Here is a 21,662-nt window from a genome sequence, read left to right as displayed (position 1 = left end):
AGGAACAGAAAAAGGAGCAAGGAAAGAAAATTAAAAAAAAAAGTCACCAGTGGTCAGGTTAGGAAAACAGATGTTCAATTAATGAGCGTCCATATTCCTAACCCGCCGACAGCCACCTCTCCTGGGCGCCCGCTGCCGAGGAGGTGCTAAAGGCGCACAGTTTCCCCTAGCGCCCCCTTTTTACTGCAGTAGTCCATTTAAATATTACATCGGGCACACCTTAGAGGTGGATCAGAGCACCTTAGGAAAGCGATATTGCACCGATATTGCATTGGCCTGACAGGCTGCGGCTTTGGGCTGTGTAGGGCTGCGATGCCTCGGCAACGGAGAGGGCCACTTAGGAGGCAGGAGCACCTGTAATGTTCAGCGTGGAGGCTGAGCGATGCTAAGGTGGGCCTCATGACTGGGGAGGCGAGCTGCACTAGTGGCAGCAGTGTTGGCATCAGCAGAGGCAACAATGGGGCTTCAAATGTGCTGGCAGTGGGTGGCGGCCTTGGTGCTGTGGGGGGAGGGAGGCTTAGTGTGGTGAAGAGGTGATAAATTTGACAGTCCTACCTACCCATCCCACTTCCTTTTTTTCCATATATAGATTTTCTTGCAGCTTTACTCGGTTAGGTGTGTCCCTTTGTCTTGTCTGTATGTCTTGATTAGATTGTTGTAACAGTAGTGCAGAGGACCATGGTGTGGGACCATGATTCGTGGGCTGGTGGGGGTGATGCCAGGTGCTTTGTGAACCAGGCAGCTGGGAATACTGGGGGTGAGGGATAGGGGAGAATTGAAGGGGGTGAGAGAGGAAACTGGCTGTGTGTGAGTGTATGTGACAGGGAAAGAGGACAATGGCCTCAGGGTTCTGCATGAGAGAAGGGATTGACGCCAAAGCTGGGGTTGAGAAGGCACCAGGGAAGTTTGGAAGGGGAGAGAAAAGAGGGACCGGGAGTAGGGATGAGAAGAAGGGGCAGGGACGTGAGAGGAAGGAGAACTGGAGCCAAGAGAGAGATAACTTTGCTCCTCCCCCAATCCTGATCCTCATTTTCCTCTCAATCTGGATCCTTTTCTAAAGTTCTGATTTTGTTAGTCATCGGTGAATTATGGCAATAAAGATATTAAATGGCCACAAATTTTTCGTGGGTCTCTTCCAGTAATATCAATTAAAAACATTATTGTCATAGGGGTAGATTTTCAAAAAGCGCGATTTGGCGTACTTTTGTTGGCGCATCAGGCGCAAACAAAAGTATGCTGGATTTTAGTAGATACGCGCGTAGCCGCTAAAATCCTGGATCGGCGCGCACAAGGCTACCGATTCCGTATAGCCGGCGCGCGCCGAGCCGCACAGCCTACCTCCGTTCCCTCCGAGGCCACTCCGAAATCGGAGCGGCCTCGGAGGGAACTTTCTTTTGCCTTCCCCTCCCTAACCCACCCCCCCGGCCCTGTCTAAACCCCCCCCCCTTACCTTTGTCGGGGGATTTACGCCTCCCGGAGGGAGACGTAAATCCCTGCGCGCCAGCGGGCCGCTAGCGCACCGGGACGCGACCTGGGGGCAGATCCGGAGGGCACGGCCACGCCCCGGACCGCCCCGGGCCGTAACCACGCCCCCGGGCCCGCCCCGAAACGCTACGTCCCGCCCCGAAAACGCCACGCGGATCGGGCCCGCCCCCCCAACACGCCCCCCTCGGAAAACCCCGGGACTTACGCGAGTCCCGGGGCTCTGCGCGCGCCGGTAGGCCTATGTAAAATAGGCCTACCGGCGCGCAGGGCTCTTAAAATCCGCCCCATAGCTTTTAAACTAAAATCCATTATGAAGCTGAAAGAGGAAAACGTGATGTTTTTAGGGCACTTCGTGCTACAGCATTTTCTCCTTTAACTGTCATTGTGCCAGCTCGTCAAACTGCTACTTCCAAAGAACCCAAATGGCAACTTGGCCTATGACAAATAAAAGGCGAAGAGGAAGATGATGAGAACTCCTGCAACCTTCTGCCTTTCATGTCCCTGAATCCCGGAAATTAGCTTCTAAATAACTTTTATTAGCCCGTCAAGGTATCTATTTTTAAAATGGATGGAGTGAACAGTTTTTAAATCCAATCCCTCAGGCATCCACTGTGGCTGCCAGTTTCACTCCGGTCATTGCAATAAGGATGGCTCTCTTAATAGGTTTGGTGATTGTGTTGGTTCACAATCAGGTTTGGAACGTGGAAATGAAGGTTTACTCCTCTATCGTTCGGTCAGTGGGTGTCGAAGAAGCTTGCGGAGAGAAAAAAAATATCCGCACGGCCAGTTTGCAATCCACTGGAGGAAAGACATTTTTCATTAGGGAAGCAATGGAAAGGAGGAAACGCCTTTGATCGAAACGAAGACAGAGCGAAAGCTGGCAACGTTATGACTTGGTTAAATATATTCCTGTAACGTATCTGACCAGAGGGGGGCGGTGCACGGAAGTTCATTTTATCGAACGTCTGCATTAGGGAAGACGCCCAGGTTAAATGCAGAATTCCGTTTGAAATAAAGGAAACAGCTTTTGTGTTGCTTAAGACACGACGTGGTCTGCTCACTGAAGGATGAAAGCTTTGACCCATATGGTCCATTGGAGGGGGCAGCTCATCACACCTCATATCTGCTGCATTTTCATGGTATTCCTAAGAATTAAGCGCTAAACATCGAAGATTTTTTCCAGTTTCATATGCTGGACTGCAGAGGTCTGCACATTATCAAGCAGTTAGCAGCACATGGCAAGTCCCAAGATGGGAGTATCTCTAGTGAGTACGCCCTGGGGGGATTCCCTGGTGCAAAGGATTTCTATGACTGTGGAGCCACCCACTCTGTGCTGTTGCATTGCATTGTAATTAAGGGTACCATCTGCTGAATGTATTCGTCTGCACTATACGCACCAGTAAAGGGTTTTCTTTTCGAACAACCTTATCCTGTTATGGAGGGTGTTTTATTTTGCTGGGACACACGAGAGGATTTCCAAAATCCCAAGAGGACCTGAAAGACCTTTTCTTCCCTCCCTGTCAGGAAAGGACCCAGGGAGCACGGGTTCCCGTCACCAGTTACTCAAATGTGCCCTTCAGAACAGGGGAGCAGCTTCGTCTTTTTTACAGTGCTGCGAACACTGACAGTAGCCTGCGGGTCGTACTCCAGTCACCGTGGCTTGCATTTGCCTTTCAGCTTGTGCCTTCTGCTGCCAGATGTGCTAACGTACAGACGGCCAGGGGGCGTGCACCCCCCTCTCGTGGGATTCTGCTGGCGGCCTGTGAAATGCAGCAGCCAATGCTGTCAGTGGAAGGAAGATGCAGTGGAGGAGGCAGATGGTGCTGCTGCTGCTGCTGCTTGTGGCGGCAGTGAAGGTGAAAAGCTGCAGTTACTGGAGAAGAGGAGGTAGCCACCGCTGCTACTGGCGGAGGAGGAGGGGAACCTCAGTGAGGTGAAAGAGGAAATAAATGAGCACACCTGGGGTCTTATTTACTAAGCTATTTTATAATTTCAGAATTATTCTTACGGTATGCAGAATATAATGTGCTTTAGGGTGTGCCTGCATCTTACTATACACACGGTATGCTTGGAGTGGTGGGCCTTCGAAAATTTTACAAAATGCCTTAAAGTGTGCATCATAGGAATTCTTTTTACCCAAAACACATGGACATTTTTTAATTTAAGGGCATTACCTTTCCAAATGTTTGCTGTAATTATTCAGAAAAAAGAAATTTGGCTACTGGTCTTTTTTTAGCGAGGTCAAAACACTTTACCAGCAAGTAAATAACTTTTCAAATTCTCTGAAATGCTGAACTGTGAGGAGAAACGTTAGTGTTTCCCTACGCATGAAAGAGGATAACGTGTCACTCCCCGGGAAGTCATGTTTTACTAGATGCAAATCTTGCTAAGCATGACAGAGAATTATGTGAACTGTCTGTTCCGCTCTTCTACGTATGTGAATATCTGCTGTCTGAGCTGCTTTAAGCAGACTTTGTGCTGGGAGCTGCTCATCTGTTTCTGTATTTTCTGTGGACCAACATCATCCTAACAAGTATGAAAGAAACCCACAGGATAATACGTTTGAGAGACTGAGTTTAGACGCAGTGCACCCTGGCTTAAGAGTGAGGATCAGTCCTGTAATGGAATGTGAAAAACCCCATTTGGACGTCCTACCCTGTTAGAGAACCTTTGTCACTTGGAGCCCTATATTATACCACAAGGATGTTTTGTAAACATAGGATAATTCCTCCTCAAGCACAGACACAACACTGACATGGTTCAAGAATGGCATTTTAGGTTGCTTTCCATTTTGAGTAGACTAAATAATTATATGAATTATTCTTAAAGGAGCACTTGAGCCGAGCTGACACAAGTTCGCTCCCCAGAGTTGTGCATTGCACAAAATATACCTCCCGGCTAGATCAAAGTGCGCCTCGAAGAAAGAAAGAAGCCTGTCTATTGTTCTGTTTGGTGGGGGGCTCTGAGGACTAATAAAGTAAGATGAGTCTTAGGTCTAACGTTCGCTGCCAATGTATACTGAAGCAGGCAGCGCAAAGTGGTAAATGCTCATCCTAGTAGTGAGTCGGGGTTTGGGAAGACATAGACTAATAATTTTATAGATCATTAGCAAAAAGCTGTCACTTAGGGTCAGATTTCTGTATGTTTTTATGTGACCCGCCTTGCACTTTTGTCTAAGCGGTATACGACTACAAATTGTCTTAAATAAATAAAATAAGTGCAAAACCTGAATGTGAGTTTACTGGCACAGCTTTGAAACAGCAATGTGTGCCCAGGGATTAGTCTATTTTGGCCATGGATTTAATTTCTGGCATCTTCTGGGGCTGAAGTAAGTCGTGCGTGCCGGCTGACTGCTGGTGCGTGATCCCCGGCCCCGCGGCCATGCAGAGGCCTCTGGCCACGCCCCTGCCACGCCCCCATCCCCGGACCGCCCCTTTTGTAAAGCCCCGGGACTTACACCCGTCCCCAGGGCTTTATGCACACCCCCGGGCCTTTTGAAAATAGGCCCGACACGCGTAACCCCCCCTAAGTGCGTAAGTCTTTGAAAATCTGTCCCGCGTGTATTCTAAAGCGGTGGAGTTGTCGTACCAAGTAAAAATTTACAATTGTGAATAAGACATTTGTGTGGACCTTTAATTCTGCACTTCTCCTGCCTATTTGTATGCCTACAATTCAGCCATGGCCCACCGGTTGGGAAACACTGCTTTAGGTAGCGACCTTTTTGGCTATCGGGGCCATGCAATGCACAATTTTTAGCTTCTGTTCATGTCCAACTCAATCTGTTTCAGATTTGGTGTTCAGATTTAGGATGAATCATGTTTGAAATCACCATTATTTAAAGTTGTAAACACATACTGGGAAAAATAATATCCTAATATTTGAAATAATCTGTCCATCACAGTCAGAAGGTAAACGACAGATTGAGCCCACTGGCACGAAGAAAGGAAGAAATGGGGACCACCCAAGGCAAGAAAAGGGGGGTCAAACCCTATGCTCTCTTTGATCTGTTTATTTCAGAGTGTGCTTTATGACCCATCTGGATAAGAACTTGTTTGTAAGAAATTTAGAAACAGCAACTGTAGTACATTTAAATTAAGATTACATGAAGCAGCAGATGTCCATATGCATCTACTTTTGTATGTCACTGAATGCAAACTAATTTTAATAACCACACGTGAAAGAAACGAGTCATGGCGATTTTCCCCTTTCCCTGCAGATCAGCCGATTCAGTACGCTCATGCCACATTCGAAGGCGGGGTTGCCGAACTGACCATTCAGGATGCCTTACCAGAGGATGATGGTGTCTATACCTGCATGGCGGAGAACAGCAGCGGGAAGGTGTTGTGCAGTGCCACAGTTACTGTACAGGGTAAGAGACATCGGGAGCAAGGAACATCAAAGCTAGTTTTCTGTGGGTTGAGGAGAAATTAGAAATGGATCCTTATCTCCTATGCACGAGGGAACCTCAACTTACCCACTTTACTTGCTGCAGTATACATTGAACTCAATGGCAGTTGGTGGCTATGGTTTTTAGAGAACTGGCAAGCTTAGTTAAACTTCGCTACTTCCAGAAACCGTTTATCAGGTCTCCCTGCATGGAGAGCACTGGAGATCAGTTTTGTTTATACTCTTAAGGGAGAAGCAATCAAAATTGCCCACGTTAGTGCAAACTCCACAGGTACTTTTGCTCACAGGATTTGCACCAGTAATTGAAGCAAATTCCTGCACAGGATCGATTCATTTCACCTGGAAAAATGGCCTACAGACATTGCGCCTGCTTTCTCTGCCTGTAATTTTTCCATCAGGCAAAACTCTGCGTATTGTCCTGGCCTGCAAGTTGAAAAGTTTTAGGAAAATTTAAAAAACGGATCTTTTAAACAAGCTTATGGGGTATAATATGAAAAATTTTAAATGTGTAAAATATTTGTGGTATGATAAAGGTTTATGCATGTTTTGCACTGTAAGCCACATGGATCGACAATGTTGGATATAGTGGATTATAAATGTACTAAATAAATATAACAAATAAATAAATCGCTGTCCCCTTCCAATCCCTCCAACCACCTCTTCACTCTATGCATGAAGCACACACGCTTTTACACAGCGGACAGGTCGGGCAGGAACAAAAATCCTGATTTCCGCAGGTGAAATGCCGTTTTTCTCGTGGGGATATGCATTTGTTTAAAACGAAACTGCAAAACTTGATGAATAAGGCTAATTCATTTCATTTGGGGAGCCCTGAAACAAATCGGGGCCCCCAAATGAAACAAACCTTATTCGTTTGTTTCATTTTAAAATAATGATTCGGCCTGAAGCCAGGGCCTTGCCTAGGGCATAGGCCAAGCCCCAAAGCAGGGGCCGCAGCCTAGGCCCGAGCGCGACGCTGAGGTCTCAGAGGAGGCAGAGGGCTGATACCAGGGCCTCAGCCGAAACCCCCGAAAATTAAACTAAAAAAGCCAGAACTTACCGATCCTTCAGATATTTGACGAAGGCCGGGTCCTGACACCGGAGCCTAGGCCCGACCATAACCCGACCCAAAGGCCTGATCCCGATGCCGGGGCCTCGGACCCAGGCCCGATGCCGCAGCTTTGGCCTATGCAAGACCGAGGCTTTGGCCTAGTCCAAGATGGCAGATCCCCACCAGACTGGGTAAGTGGGGACTGGGGTGGATCCTGGCCCTGGCGTTTTTCTGGCAGGGTCAGGGAGGGCTTGTTTTCATTTTTTGGCCATTTTTTTTTAATTTGTTTTTTTCACAAGAATGAAACAAATCAAGCAATCCACAAACTGAAATTTGTGGGGCAAAAGCCTCCCGAAAACGAACCAAAAAACGAAAACCAATTTTTTTTTCCTGCACGTCCCTATTTACTTGTAGAAAGGGCTTTCATTGTTGCCCCCCTCAGGGGCAGTTATTAGGCTATATAGATGCAAAGTCTGCAGGTACTTTTTTTTCCGTGGACTGTGTAGCTAATTTTTGATTGGAAACTATATAACTTGTTGTCCTTTTGAAAATTGCCCACAATTTGCACCCATGGACTTTACACCTGTAATTTTGTGTGAGCAGAAAAATGGGCTGCAAGTCAACACACAGAGATCTGAATATCCAATCTACAGGTGTTTTTTTTCCCTACTTCGTATTCTTCCTGCTCCCAGGAACGTCTCCTTTCAGTGTGGCTAAAAGTGGGCACAAGGTGAAAATAAGGTCCTACGTTTACCTGCATGGAGTTGGGTAATTCTGAATCAGGCCAGTTTACCTGGATAAATGTCTTTTGAAAATAGTAGTCCATATGGAACAGCAGCATGGGTGTGGAAGCTTCTTCAGGTTGAGGGCCGCGTGCATAGCAATTTCTTACAGCCTCAGAACAACTTAACTACCCATTTTATACCTCTGCTGAAGTTTATTACACTTGATTTTGAATGTGCCGTAAGTAATAGGACATTATTATTATTACTTTTTTGCCAAAATAATCAAAGCAATTATCTAGGAATAGTCTTCATTTTCCTGTTGCTGAAGGTCTCCAATGGGTGCAGCCGTATGACTGCTTCATGCCCTTTCCTGTTCTCAGTGCACACGTGCCAGCTGCTCTGCCTCATTTTGCCGACGGGGCGCAGGTTATATGTTATGAAGAACAGCAGTGCCAGTACTGCAGTACGCCACTTGGCTGGGATTAGTCAAATGTAAATATAACTTCCACCCTACAAAGCCATCAGGATGAGCAGAGCAGAGGGGTGATCAGGCACTGCGAAACACCACTACTTTACTGGAAGCTCTCAAGGAAATCAAAGCTGTTAGTCCCTGCATTAGACATGTGCATTCGTTTTAAATGAATAGCACATCTGAAATGAAAATGGCGTTGCATGAAAAGACCAAACATTTTGGGGTATTCTCATTTGGGTTTTGAAAAAAAAAAAAAGTGCCTTCCCTAAGCTCTTCAACCTCCTTCGGCTCCACAAAGAAACATCGGGGCCCGGGCCTACTCAGCTGAGTTGAGCCAGGTTTAGTTGGGGCCTCTACCTGCCCCTCCTGTGGCCCCCCTTCTAGAAACATTTGCCAGGTTATGGCCATACAACAGAACAGCAATGGTGACATCACTTTGGCATTGATGTCGGGGTTGCCGGCAGCATTTTTAGGTATCCAGTCAGCAGAGCAGGCGTGAGTGGGCGTCGCTCCTGCTCTTTTCATTTTACAGACACCATGGAAGGGGGTAAGTGAGAGCTGTGGAAGAGGTCCTTGGGCCTCGCAAATGTTTCAGAGGGGGCTGGGGAGGCGTGGCTCAACCTATCCAAGTAGACCCAGGCCCTGCGATTTTCTGTCAGGAGTGGGAGGGGCCAAAAGGGCCCGGGAAACCCTGGCTCTGCCCAGACGGGTAGGCCTGGGCCCTAAAGCTTTCTTGTGGGGGGGAGGGCCTCAGATAAGCCAGTTTTGTTTTTTTGGGGGGGGGGGGGTTCATTTCGGGATACCAACTGAATCCAAAAAAATTAAAAATGAAATGAAAAAAAAAATCCCCTGAAATGAAAAAACAAACCAAAGCAAAGTTTTTTATGCTGCACATCCCTACCTTGAATACAATGGGGTAAAAGCCACTGCCTAGCCCATCTGATCTAGAATCATTTGGTAAATTAAGTTTAGGGTTATAATGATCTTGGGGGGGGGGGAATATTCAGCCACTGGTATCTGGTTAACAGGGGCAGAATATTGAGCAACAATCTTAAAGTTAGTCAGATAACTTGCATAAGAACACGAGAAGTGCCATGCTGGGTCAGATCAAGGTCCATTGAACCCAGCATCCTGTCTCCAACAGTGGCCAGTCCACATCGCAAGTACCCGGCAGATCCCATAAAGGGAATCCAAGTCCTCTTACTCACTCCCAGGGATAGTCATAGCGTTCTTTAATCTAACTGGCTAATAATGTTTATGGACTTTTCTTCTAGGAACTTGTCCAAACTTCTTTTAAACCCCGTTATGCTAATTGCCTTGATCAATTCCTCTGGCAATATATTCCACAGCTTGATAGTGTGCTGAGTGAAAAGTATTTTCTATGGTTTGTTTTGAATCTGCTGTGTCCTCTTGTTTTAGTATTACTTAAAAGAATAAATAACCATCCTTTATTTACCTATTGCACTTTACTCATGATTTTATAAATTTCTATCATGTTCCCCTCTCACCTGGCTCTTTTCTAAGCTGAAGAGCCCTAGTCAACTAACTTTAGGACTATTCTACATTATGACTAGAGTTAGGTGGATAACTTATCTGGCTAATTTAACTCTGTTCCCACCAACCCCCCCCCCCCTTCCCCACATTATCTGGCTAAATGTCACCGAATATGGACCCCAAGGTGCACAGAAATGACTTTTGACCATTTCCAAGATAGTTGGGCATTTCGAGAATGATCAAAAGTCAGCAGTTTCAACATAAATGCAAAGTATTTTTTAGTCAGTTGGTTGTTAAACTGTGGAATCAGCTGCTGCCAAATGTAGTTACTACAAGTAGAGTAGCAGGGTTCAAGAGGGGTCTGGATGAATTCTTGGAAGACAAGGACATAAACAGATATTAGAGATCGGGTGGAGGTCAAGTGGCTTCATTTTTATAGATCTATAGGAAGCATTTAAATGAACTCTAATTTTCATCTGGTGACTCTGGGGCTACTGTCGGAGACAGGATGCTGAGCTTGATGACCCATAGGTCTGACCTACCTTGGCCATTCATATGGTCTTATGTTCAAATTTAAGTGCCAAAGACAACTGAGCTTTTGAAAATCTAATCCTTAGTCTTGTCTGCCTTAATCTAAGTTAGATTGGAAAGTAGGATCCTAGCAGGAAATGCTTGTTTTACTGTTGTGCTCTGCTGCGTTCCAATATACTGCCTGTGTACTGCAAGCGTTTGCATAGCATGCTTTCCTCTGAGAAAGGCTTACTCTTCTGCCTGAGTTACACTTGTAACACCTGAACTGAAGACCTTTGTAGGAGTCCATGGGGGACACTCACAATAAATGGGGCTAAATGGCCTTCCCATTTTCTCAGGTTTCTCTGTCGGGGAGAGGGTTGAAGTATAACCTCCTGGGTCCTGAGCATGAACTTTCTGTTTCTTTAATAGGTGCTAATAACCAAACTGGATGCAAAGCTGATGTTCCAACATAACTTTGCTGATTATTTGGAGTAAATATAAAAATATGGCACTCTATACTAATCTCTTTCAGATGATATCCACAAAACAATCTGTGGTCTTTGGATCATAGCTGGCTTTTGAGGTGTGCGACCTGTGCAACTGCCCAGGTTGCTGCGATTGAGGGGGTGCTAAAGGTTGAACAGATACCAAGTGGGGCTGCAGTGAACCCCATCTCCGTCTCCCCTTCCACTTGCCCCCAGTCTGACTTCCTTATCCTTTGCTCCTGAGGTACAGAGATCAGTGGGAGGGGGGGGGAACAGCATCAAAGATTTTCACTCAGGGTGCCATTTGTCCTGTTTACAATTGTGTTTTTGTTGGGGGAGGGGTCATTAATTTCAATTTTTGCATAGGGAGCCAGATAGCCTAAAACCAGCCCTCCTTTGGATGTCTTAAACCAGTCCTTGGCATCCCCTTCTTATTCTGGGTTAGAAATGTGAAGTTTCCTTCGTGGCTACTCTTTTCTTCACTTCCCACACCTGGGTAAGCATGGAAGAAAGATAACCATTCTTTTCAGAAAATCCCTTGGCTTAACTTTCTATCCCACTAGGTGCTTGGATGGTTCTGAAACCCTGCTAGTCCAATCAAACACTCATCCCAAATGGGGCCTCTTTTTGGTATAGTGCCCACTGAGTCTCAGTTCTGAAGATCTCCAGGAACTGCTATCCATCATGTCTGACATTACACTTGAATACCCCAAGACTCTTATTCTGGGTGATTTCAACATTCATGTAGATGATCTTAATGCTGCACACACTGAAGCCGTTCTTTCCTTTCTGGAAGCACTGGATCTCACGCAGCTTATTAAAGAACCTATTCATGAAGCAGGCCATATCCTTGATCTAATCCTGGCACCACCAACTCTCATACAAGAACTGTTTATTAAAATCACCTAAACCATCCCTGTCTCCTGGTCGGACCATTACCTTATCATCTTGGAGTTCATTTCCAATCTCCTCATTTATAAAGGAAGTTCTTTCAAAACAGGTCAGACCCACTTCCCATCTAAATCCAGAGAGCTTCTTAGAGCTCCTTCAAAGCCTGACATGGATTTAGTATATTCCTCCTCTGCCTTAGTGGATATAATGAACTCTGAACTCAAGAAAGTGCTGGATGCGCTACCCCTGTGAATGTTACCACTGTAAAAAATCAAAGCATCACACGCTGGTACACCCCAGAACTCAGAGAGTTAAAACTGGTTGGAAAAAGAATTGAATGCCAACTTATGATGGGCAGTTTGCGGGCTAGCCCCATGGACTTCCATTCTCACCTCTACCCAACCCAGCAAGGAATGCCGCATGGTTCCACACGATGTGGCTGGGACGCTAAAGCTTAGCTCAGAGGCACGTCCTCCTTAGGCACACAAGCGCAGTAGCCACTGGGCTAAATGTAAAGGGCCCGTAGCGGAAGAAGCCTGTGGTTCCATCTGATGACCTCACAAACCTTGGGCCTATACAAGGTCACTTCTCAGCAATATGTCGGCTTCTCAGCAATAGGTCGGCTTCTCTGGAAGTGTGATTTGCTTCCGCGTTCCTGAGTTCCTGCATTCCTGTGTGCCTGTTCGTGTTCCTGGTTCTTGTTCCTGCTTCCTGTGTGGCCGTCTGGTTCGTGTTCATCAGACTTTGTCCTCCTTATAGTCAGTCTCTGGTCCCTTGCCTTCTCCATGGTGATTCTTTCCCTTCGTCTCCAGTCTTTAGTGTTTCCTCTTCTGCTTGTGCTGTTCCTGGCTTCCCGTCCATTTCTCTTTTCCTTTGTGTTCCTTGGATGGACCTTTGGCTTGACTTCTGCTTGGACACCAACTCTATCTGACCTCAGCTTACCACTGACTGTTATGACCGTCGGTCGCAGATGGCTGCGACTGATTCAACTCACATCTTGTGCTGCCCTTCTCTCTTCTCCGGGCATGCTTGCAGCTGGGGCTAGCCGCTACCGCCGAATACCTCCGGCTTTTCAAGGCTCCTCGTGGCGGCTGGGACGTCACCGCCACCCACGCCGACTCTGGGCCTTCCTAGGTGCGTACACGCGCGCCACCGGGCCCTCCTTTGAAGACTCAATGGCGGGAACCTCAGGGGTGTCCTTGACTGATGACATCACTAGGTTGGGGTTCTTAAGCACTGCCTTCGCCCTTTGCTTGCTGACTTGGCAACGAGTTCCTTCACTACTGATGATTGCTCCTGTCTCCTCGGACCCGTGGTTCCTGGATCGGATCTATCTGTGACACTGGACTCTGGCTCGGGTACCCGCTCCTCGGGGGCCTGCTTGCGCTCCAGTTGGAGACCTTGTCTCCAGGCTTCGCCCACTCCTCGGGCTAGCCCTGCGCCTTCCAGAGTTCCTGCCTGCCGGCCTCCCTGCTCCTAGGGGTTGCCTTCCAGAACTGCCTTACTGCTTTGGAGACTCGACTCTGCGCTTGCTCACTCTTCGGGGCAGTGCCTACACCAGTGACTGTACTTTGCACTTCCCGCTCCTTGGTGCAGTGCCTACGTTCTACACCCGTGATTGTACCTGTGCTTCCCCACTCCTCAGGGCAGGGCCTTCATTCTACACCAGTGACTGTACTTTGCACCTCCCCGCTTCTCGGGGTGGTGTCTCTGTTCCTCTACCAGAGGTTCCATTGTGCGCAGCCCCGCACCTCGGGGTGGCTTACGTCATTACTTCAGAGATTCAACTCAGGCTTCCCCGCTCCGCGGGACAGTCTACATCATCACATCAGAGCCTCCTTTGCTACACAGCCCCACCCCTCGGGACTTCCTCTTCGGCACACCTCCTGAACTTCCTGCCTCACGCTCCCCGCTCCTTGGGGCCTGCCTAGCGCTTCTCTCTCGGAGGTTCCTGCTCTGGCACTTGCATTTCCAGCTCAGCTGGTATACTGTGGGTTCCCTCTGAACTGTGTCTCTCACCCTGCTCCTCGGGATCCCCCACAGTATTCTCTCTACAAGCTCCTGCGATCATGTGGCTGCGTCGTGGGACACTCTGTTCCTCTACACACTACTACTGCACCTGACCTTGTCTCCCGACGGTGAGGACCTGTGGGGCTCCTCCCCACAGGTGGTAACAACACTTACCTTGGGCCAAGGGTCCATGAAACCCACAAATCCTAACTCTGACCACTGCCTGGACACTGACTCTGATTGATCTCCACCTGCCACTGACCTTTGCTGGACACCTGCGCTAGACCCTCACCTGCAACTGCACCTACTCGTCGGATCTTCACCTCCATAGAGGCCTGCACCTAAATCCAGCCAGCCCTGGCACCTGAGGGCTTAACCTAAGGGGAACATGGGCTGGTATTGGTGAAGCTTCAGTTGGACTTCTGGTTGTGCCAACTCCACCTCGATCCAAGTATCCATGCCCACAACACGCTGCTGGCAGAAAACTAACTCCCAAGTGGATAGAAACAACTGCAGAAGACACCAGACATCATGGATCCAAGATAGGGCGCTAGAGGTAAGACACAAGCCGACTCTCTCCTGTTACCGCTGATAATTTTACCTGGTATGCCGCATTCTGGACGGAAGAGACGGGCCCGTGAGAGGCTGAATTTAGAAGCCTCAACTCCGAGTCCGCTAAGAGGGCCGATGGACGCTCATGTCCATAGAGGGATAGAGGAGCCGTGTGACGAGTCGCTGGAGGCTGTTCGTGAAGACGCAGGAACAACCGACAGCCTCCCTGACTCATTAATATCACTATCCCCGGCTGAAAGGACGGCACCCGACAATCCAGCACTAAGCAGGACAGCTACCCTGGTCTTTTCGAAGAGAACCCCGGATGGAGCCAGGGAGGGGTCTTCACGATACGCTCAGGGAACTCAGTCTGGGACAGAGTCCCCGGGAGTTGTCGAATTGGAAGGGAGAGAATCTCTACGAGGAGAGCTTCAATCACTGGAAGAAATTTTAGAGTGGCAAGATACTGCAGAGGTTCCCGACTTGGAGAAAGAACCCAGGGCACTGACATTGGTAAGACCAGAACTTTTTACATTAGAATCTATCTGGTTAGCCATAGAGACGGTCAATAAAAATGTAACAGTGCAATTAAATTCTGTCTCAAGTAAAATGGCTTAAATGAATAACCAGTTTAAGAAAATGAAAGAAAAGCAAGTTGAAACCAAAAGAGAAATAAATTCTATAAAGTCTGACATGGGACAAATGAAAAAACAACAGCAAGATATGATTAAAGATAATAGTTACCTTTTGAGAAAATCTAGAAAACCAGCAAAGAAGCAGAAATTTAAGGTTAATTAATTTTCAAAAAAAACTGATGATAGCGCCTTCTGAAATGTGGAAGAAATATGCTTTAGAAAATTTGAAGATAGCACAAGAAATTCTACCTCCACTTGCAAAAATATATTACCTCTCTGTGAAGAAAAAAGTACCAGTTGGAAACACTGAAATGCAACAGCTGTCACCAATAAATTTAAATCTGACTGAGATACTAGAAACATCAACGGAAGAACTACAATCAGCTACTTTGATATTAACGTTTCTTTTGGATTCGGATAGAGACTGGGTCTTAAAAGCTTATTTCCGAAGTCAAAGGGAACTATTTATGGGCCTCAGAGTACAGATGTTTCCGGATTTAGCAAGGGAAATGCAATGTAAGAGAAAAGAGTTTCTAGATTTCCAGATTTCCAGAGTTTTGAAATTGGGAGCACAATTTTTTATTAAATTTCCTTGTAAATGTATTGTGAAATATGGAGATATTACATATACTTTTTTCTTGCCTTTTCAGTTAAAACAATTTCTAGATGATAGAGATGCAGAACCTGCAGAATCTGAAGTTAAGGCTGGTGATTGAATTGCACCCTCTTAGTATGAGTAACCATTCAGTTAGTGAAAAATGTCCCTCTATAGCGCTTTACCATGATATATGTTTCATTTTTTTTAATTAAGTCGTTTTCTGGAGTAGGATCTCTCACCCATATTGAGGGCTTATTGTTTGGTGTAATAATATATTTTACTTGTTGTGTCTGAGTGCAAGATATTTCTGTATTATGCTATACATTTTCATTTCAATGTACTTTGTTATCATTGGAAAAGTTAATAAATAGTAAATTGAAAAAAAAAAAAAAAAGAAGACACCAGACATGTCAATACAAAGCAATCACACACTATTTTTCCACTGCAATCTCCCAAGCTAATAACTCACTCAGGGAACTCTTCTGTACCATCTCCAAACTAATAGGCAGTGCTACACCTCTACTTCCCTCTCTCAACAATTAAACCCACTGCAACAGGCTTGATGAATTCTTTACTAATAAGATCACCAACATCAGATCTGAATTCAATAACATCACTGCAGACATCCCACTGGATATGGAGACCATCTCACCCATGCAATCCCTTGCTACTTTCTGCTCCCTTAGTCTGGAACAAGTAAATAGATTACCTTCTTTCCGACATCAAACCCTCAACCTGTCTGAATGATCCATGTCTAACCTCATTCATCAAGCAGACCAAATCTGGACTCCTCATTCAGCTTTGAAACATCATAAACTCCTCTCTCTCAGAGGATCACTTTTCTCACTGCCTTAAGGAAGCTGTTGTCAAACCCACTCTGAAGAAAATGAACCTGGACCTCAATGATTTTAGCAACTACAGACCTGTCTCAAACTTAGCTTTCCTTAGTAAAATCATTGAAACAACAGTTCTGAATTAATTCAGTGAGCTCCTCCAAACTACAAACTTTCTAGACCCCTTCCAATCTGGTTCCAGACTATCATACAGTACTGAAACAGTTCTAATTCGCCTGGTGGAAGATAGTCGCCTTTACCTGGATTGGAGGCAACAAGCCCTTCTCATGTTCCTGGATTCCTTGTCTTCTTTTTTTTTTTTTTTTAGATTTATGACTTTATTAACAATAACAATGAACAATTGAGTTACAAAAGAATACAGAACACTGTAAATAAACCATTAAGGCTCTCCTTGCCATTGGGATTCCTTGTCTTCTGACTACTGGATCTGGGTCTTTCAGGTTCTGCACTAGATTGATTTAAATCTTTCCTCCAGGTCCGCACTCAAACCATTTCCTTGGGACTGGCCACCTCACATTCTCATTCCCTCACCTATTGTGATCCACAAGGCTCCATCTTAGCTCCTATGTTGTTTAACATATATAGCCCCGCTTGGTAAGCTAATTAGGAAATATATATCCCATTCTATGCCTATGCAGATGACATTCAACTTTTATGCCCCTTAAGCTCTAATCCTGACCAAGATATTGCTAACCTAAATCTCTGCCTCAAGAAGATTGCAAGTTGGTTTCATTGCAACAAGCTAAAACTCAACCCCCCAAAAACAGAAGCATATGGATTGGAAAATCAGACCATTCATACCTCCTATTTAGAATAACACTAGATGGATCCACTCTGCCCTTCAAAAATGAAGTCAGGAGCCGGTGTGACATCCTGGACTCTAATCTCACCTTTGAAGCACAAATTCAGTCTGTCACAAAATTTGCCTTCTTCCATCTACAACAACTTTGACTCCTTCACTCCTTTGCTCCTTCTTGGATGATCCTGCCTATGCGACAGTCATTCAGGCTTTTATCTCCTGCCTAAACTATTGTAATTCCCTCTACATGGGCTTACCAAAAAAAACCCAGAATCATCAGCTTCAATTCATACAAAATATGGCTGCTTAACGCCAGCAGATTTGATCGGATCACTCCTCTCCTAAATTCCCTTCACTAACTACCTATCACTTTTCATAATTCTTTCAGATATCTTCTCCTGGCTTTTAAGTCAATCAAGAGCCTGGTCCCCTCTTATCTATGCTGCCGACTTTCTATATACTCTTCGGCTTGCCCTCTTCGCTCTTTGCCCAATGTCTGCCTGTTGGCACCCAACCCCGAGGAAATGCATTTGCCTAGAAATCATTTGCTGGCTCTGTCCCTTCTCTCTAGAACTCCTTGTCACTGGACATCAGGCTAACTCCAGACCTCCAGACTTTCAGGGAAAAAACTGAAAACCTGGTTGTTTCTTGAGGCTTTAGGTCCATGAACGTATTTCACCAGTTTTCCACTCCAAATTGCGCTGCTTGTTTTGGTTTTTAACAATTTGCTATTGTTCACTTTCTGTTCACTTTTCACTATTATAATCTGTGTTTTGAGTTAATGTTCTGTGTAAGTTGTTAACTTCCGTGTCCTTGGCCTTGTTATGAAACTTGCTTTGAGCACATATGTTGGAAGAGCATATAATAAATAAACGATGATGATGATGCTATAAGTAATAGGATTGTCTTCCTAATGTAAACCCACAAGCCTTGGATCCATTTGCTGGATATCTAATTCTCCACTTCTCCTCTCCTTTTCTTACATTGTTATACTAGATAGGTACAGGTGGTAAATAACACCAGATGGGTGCCACAGAGTTTCCTTTCTCCAGTTTCCACCCCTTTATGTTGGACACTTGATAAGCATCCTTCCTTCTCAAAAATTCTGCTGGATCGGCTCTGACCCTCTCAGGCTGAGGGGACCAGATTTGGAAATAAAACAAATTCCCAAATGGAGAGGAAAGGTGGAAAACTTACTTTGAACTGAAATTCCAAACCGGGAAAACTCTATCTAAAAAAGGTAACTAAATTGGGAAAGTTGTAAAAATTCCCACTAATTAGAGCCTAGAATTTTCCAAGAAAAGGAACTGAAAAGAACACTTCTCTCCATCTAAATTTCAAAGAAAATATCTGCCACTTTTCAAGGGGTTTTTGTCTTATACAGACAGGAGAAAGAGCAATTGCAGCAGTCCCACATAGGAGGCTTTGTGGCATAGATTGTATGTTCCTCTCTCCTCACTTGTAGGGATCCCAAGTGGGCCTTTCATACTTTTTGTAGAGACATTCAGCTATGTCAAAGGGATTAACCTGGGAGAAGAAGCAAACCTTTTTCAGAGTAAAGAATATTCTAGAACAAGAAGTCACAAAATGAAGTTCTGGGTGGGGGTGGGGGGGATAGACTCAGGAGCAACATCAGGAAATATTTCTTCAGAGAAGGGGTGATGGATACATGGAATGGACTCCTGAAGAAAAAGGTGAAAACAAAAATGGTAATGGAATTGAAAAAGGTGTGAGATAATCACAGAGGTCCTCAGTGGCAAAGAGGATAATAAAGATAATAAAGAAACACTTGTGTAATCCTCACGTAGTAGCAGTTGCACCCCAAAACAGGAGTGGTATTGACCATGTTGGGCTTCCAAGATTGCTAGAATAAGCTGCATGGAGGGACCGTGGTAAAAACCCAAATTTCAGTGAGCACGGAGAATCTGAATTTTGATGGTTGTGGGAATAATTAGAAATCTGGGTGTTGGATTAAATATTGGTCTTATTATTTTCTTTGATCCTTCACAGCTACAGTGTTTTATAAGGGATAAAACTCTCAAGTCTTAGTAGGACAAGGAAAGGGGATGTGATATAAAAAAGACAAAAGCACTTAATCCTGTTTTCCCTCTTCTCCCCTAGTTGTGGGCTAGATCAGTTGTTTCTTAGTTTGAGGTAATTGTTATTTCTTAAAAGCTTTTTTTTCTTTATGAAATACCTGTATTCATGATTATATCATTTGTTTGTAAATGTTATAATTTGAAAATTATAAATAAAAAAGAAAAAGATATTGGTCTTATAGGAATCAAAGTTGACGATGAGAAAGCATGATATGGCAAACAAGTGGAGGTGGTGGAGATTTTGGGCATGCTTAGGACAGATATGGAAGGCAGTGGTGGGTAAAAAATTGAGAGGTCAGGAAAAGACAAGATGGGGGAGGGGCGGAATTTGTTTTGTATTGCATATGGGAAATTTCTAGCTCATCTACCGGGATCCAGTACTTGCTCCTCGAGGGCCTAAGTCCCTGAATGCTCAGAAGACTCCTTACTACCTGGAAGCGATCGCAGACGTGAACACAGTGAGTTCTATTACAGATAGCAATTGGTATTCGCTCCTCGAGGGCCTATATTCCTAATCTCCAAAGACTCCCTTCTGTCTAAGACGTTATCGCAGGTATGGAGATCGTGAGTCAGTATTATAGATTGCAGATAGGAACCGTTACTTGCTCCACGAGAGCCCATGTTCCTAAATCCCTTCTCAACTCTCTTCTATATCAGAAGCTATCATATATCTATATCTTGTGAATTATTATTACAGATTGCAGATAGGAACCGGTACTCGCTTCATGAGGACCTATGTTCCTAAAACCCTTCACAGACTCTTTTCTATTCCATAAGCCATTTCATACACAAATATTGAGTTCTCATTTCATACTGCATATAGGAACCAGCACTCGCCTACGGCTTCTGTTCCTGAATATACTGTTGCATAGAAGCCATTACAGATATCTACAATTGTGAGTGTATCATCTACTACTGGTTATGTATCCAGCATACCCTGTCTACTCACTACCTGTAGTCTCTCCCTACAGCTCCGCAACCCAGAGACCGCAATTCCAGTATCTGAGGGACTTCAGCCCTGCCGGGCACATCAGCTCACTACTGCCACCTCTGGCGGTTCTACTTCCTGTCTAATAAAGAACTATCTGTGTTTGTCTCCATACTCCAGCCTAGCCAGTGGTCCCTCTCAGGATATCCTCTTGGGGGCACTGTCATCTGCCATCTGCCATCGGCCCAGGGATTCACCAATTTACCTCAAGTGTTCATTCCTTACACTACTAAAGTGGTATTATACGACTGCCACTCTGTGGGAAGCTAACCCACCACAGATCGATAACTCCGCCTACAGAGTATTACAATTGTTAGCTCTTCCCCCTTGACAGGGTGATCCATAATAGATTGTTAACTTCCTGGCGGATTTATAACAGATTGCCATCGCCTCCCCGTGGCGGGATGATTTATTACAGATTCTAACTTCGCCCCCCTGGGGAGCAGTTTCTATAGATTGCTACTCCTAGCAGCAGGGATTGACAACAGATTGCTAACTCCTCCCTCTACAGGAGGAGCTCGATAACAGATTGCTAACTCCGAGCAGCAGATTTATAACATTAACACAGAAGCAGAAGGCAAAGTTACAATAAAACAGGGGGGGCGGGGGAAATAACTTGGAGGTGGAAGGTGTTAAGGTCCTGGACCATGCCCCGGTCCCTCCATCTACTTCGAGGCCGGCCCGGGCCGCAGGAACTCATCTTCGGCTGTCCAGGCCCGACATGGCTTTCATCGCGGCTATCCCTTCACGAGGGAGACGCACCGACCCAACACGCTGGGCCCTGCCCCCTAGGCGGGGGCTCTGGTCTTAAAGGGGCCAGTGCGGGAAATCAGGGGGACGGCCTTCAGATGACGTCAGACGCTGCAGGGTATTTAAACCCTGCAGCTTGGTCTAATCCCTGCCTTGCAACGAGGTTCACTCAGTCCCCTGAGTTGCTAGTTGTTGCTTTGGATCTTGGATCGTCTCTTCTACTTCTGGCTTCCGACCCGGCTTCACCCATTGACTTCGTCTTCGCTTCTGCCCCTGGTTTTGGTTTGGACTTCTGACTTCTGACCCTGCTTTGTTCCTGGACTCCACTTCTGTTCTCTCCGCCTCTTCAGGTATCCGGTTCTTGCTGGCCCAGGGGATTCTCCTAAGTCCCAGCGGCTCAGGACGATCAGGCCTGAGAAGATCAGGGCCGCTGCAGAGCCCATGAAGAGGAGGCCCAGAGGTAAGAGAGACGCTGAGGGCCCATAGAGTGTGTGTATGAGATGCATTGAGAGATTGTGTGTGTGTATGAGATGAGTTGAGAGATATTGTGCATGTATGAGATAAGTTGAGAGATTGTGTGTCTGTGTGTGAGAGTGAGAGACTGTGTGTGGAAGTGAGGACCTGAATGTTTGCAGAGATAGCATGTGAGAGCCTGTGTGTGTGAGAGAGAGACAGCATGTGACAGTGACAGCCTGTGTGTATGAATGATTGTATGAGAGAGAGCATAAGAACATAAGAACATAAGAACATAAGAAAATGCCATACTGGGTCAGACCAAGGGTCCATCAAGCCCAGCATCCTGTTTCCAACAGTGGCCAATCCAGGCCATAAGAACCTGGCAAGTACCCAAAAAC

The 21,662-nt window shown here is 45.8% G+C and overlaps 1 protein-coding gene across 3 annotated transcripts in view; it reads left to right on the top strand.

The window, feature by feature from the left end:
• Positions 1–21,662, top strand: part of MYLK (myosin light chain kinase) — a 741,434-nt gene that overhangs the window by 340,177 nt on the left and 379,595 nt on the right. For all 3 annotated transcript variants that reach the window (XM_029605228.1, XM_029605226.1, XM_029605227.1), the window contains one exon: positions 5,702–5,854. In XM_029605228.1, the coding sequence (XP_029461088.1) occupies positions 5,702–5,854 (153 nt within the window). The remainder of the gene's footprint in view (positions 1–5,701; positions 5,855–21,662) is intronic.

Source organism: Rhinatrema bivittatum, chromosome 6, assembly GCF_901001135.1.
Source record: "Rhinatrema bivittatum chromosome 6, aRhiBiv1.1, whole genome shotgun sequence".
NCBI lineage: Eukaryota > Metazoa > Chordata > Amphibia > Gymnophiona > Rhinatrematidae > Rhinatrema > Rhinatrema bivittatum.
This window is presented reverse-complemented; position numbering and strand designations above follow the sequence as displayed.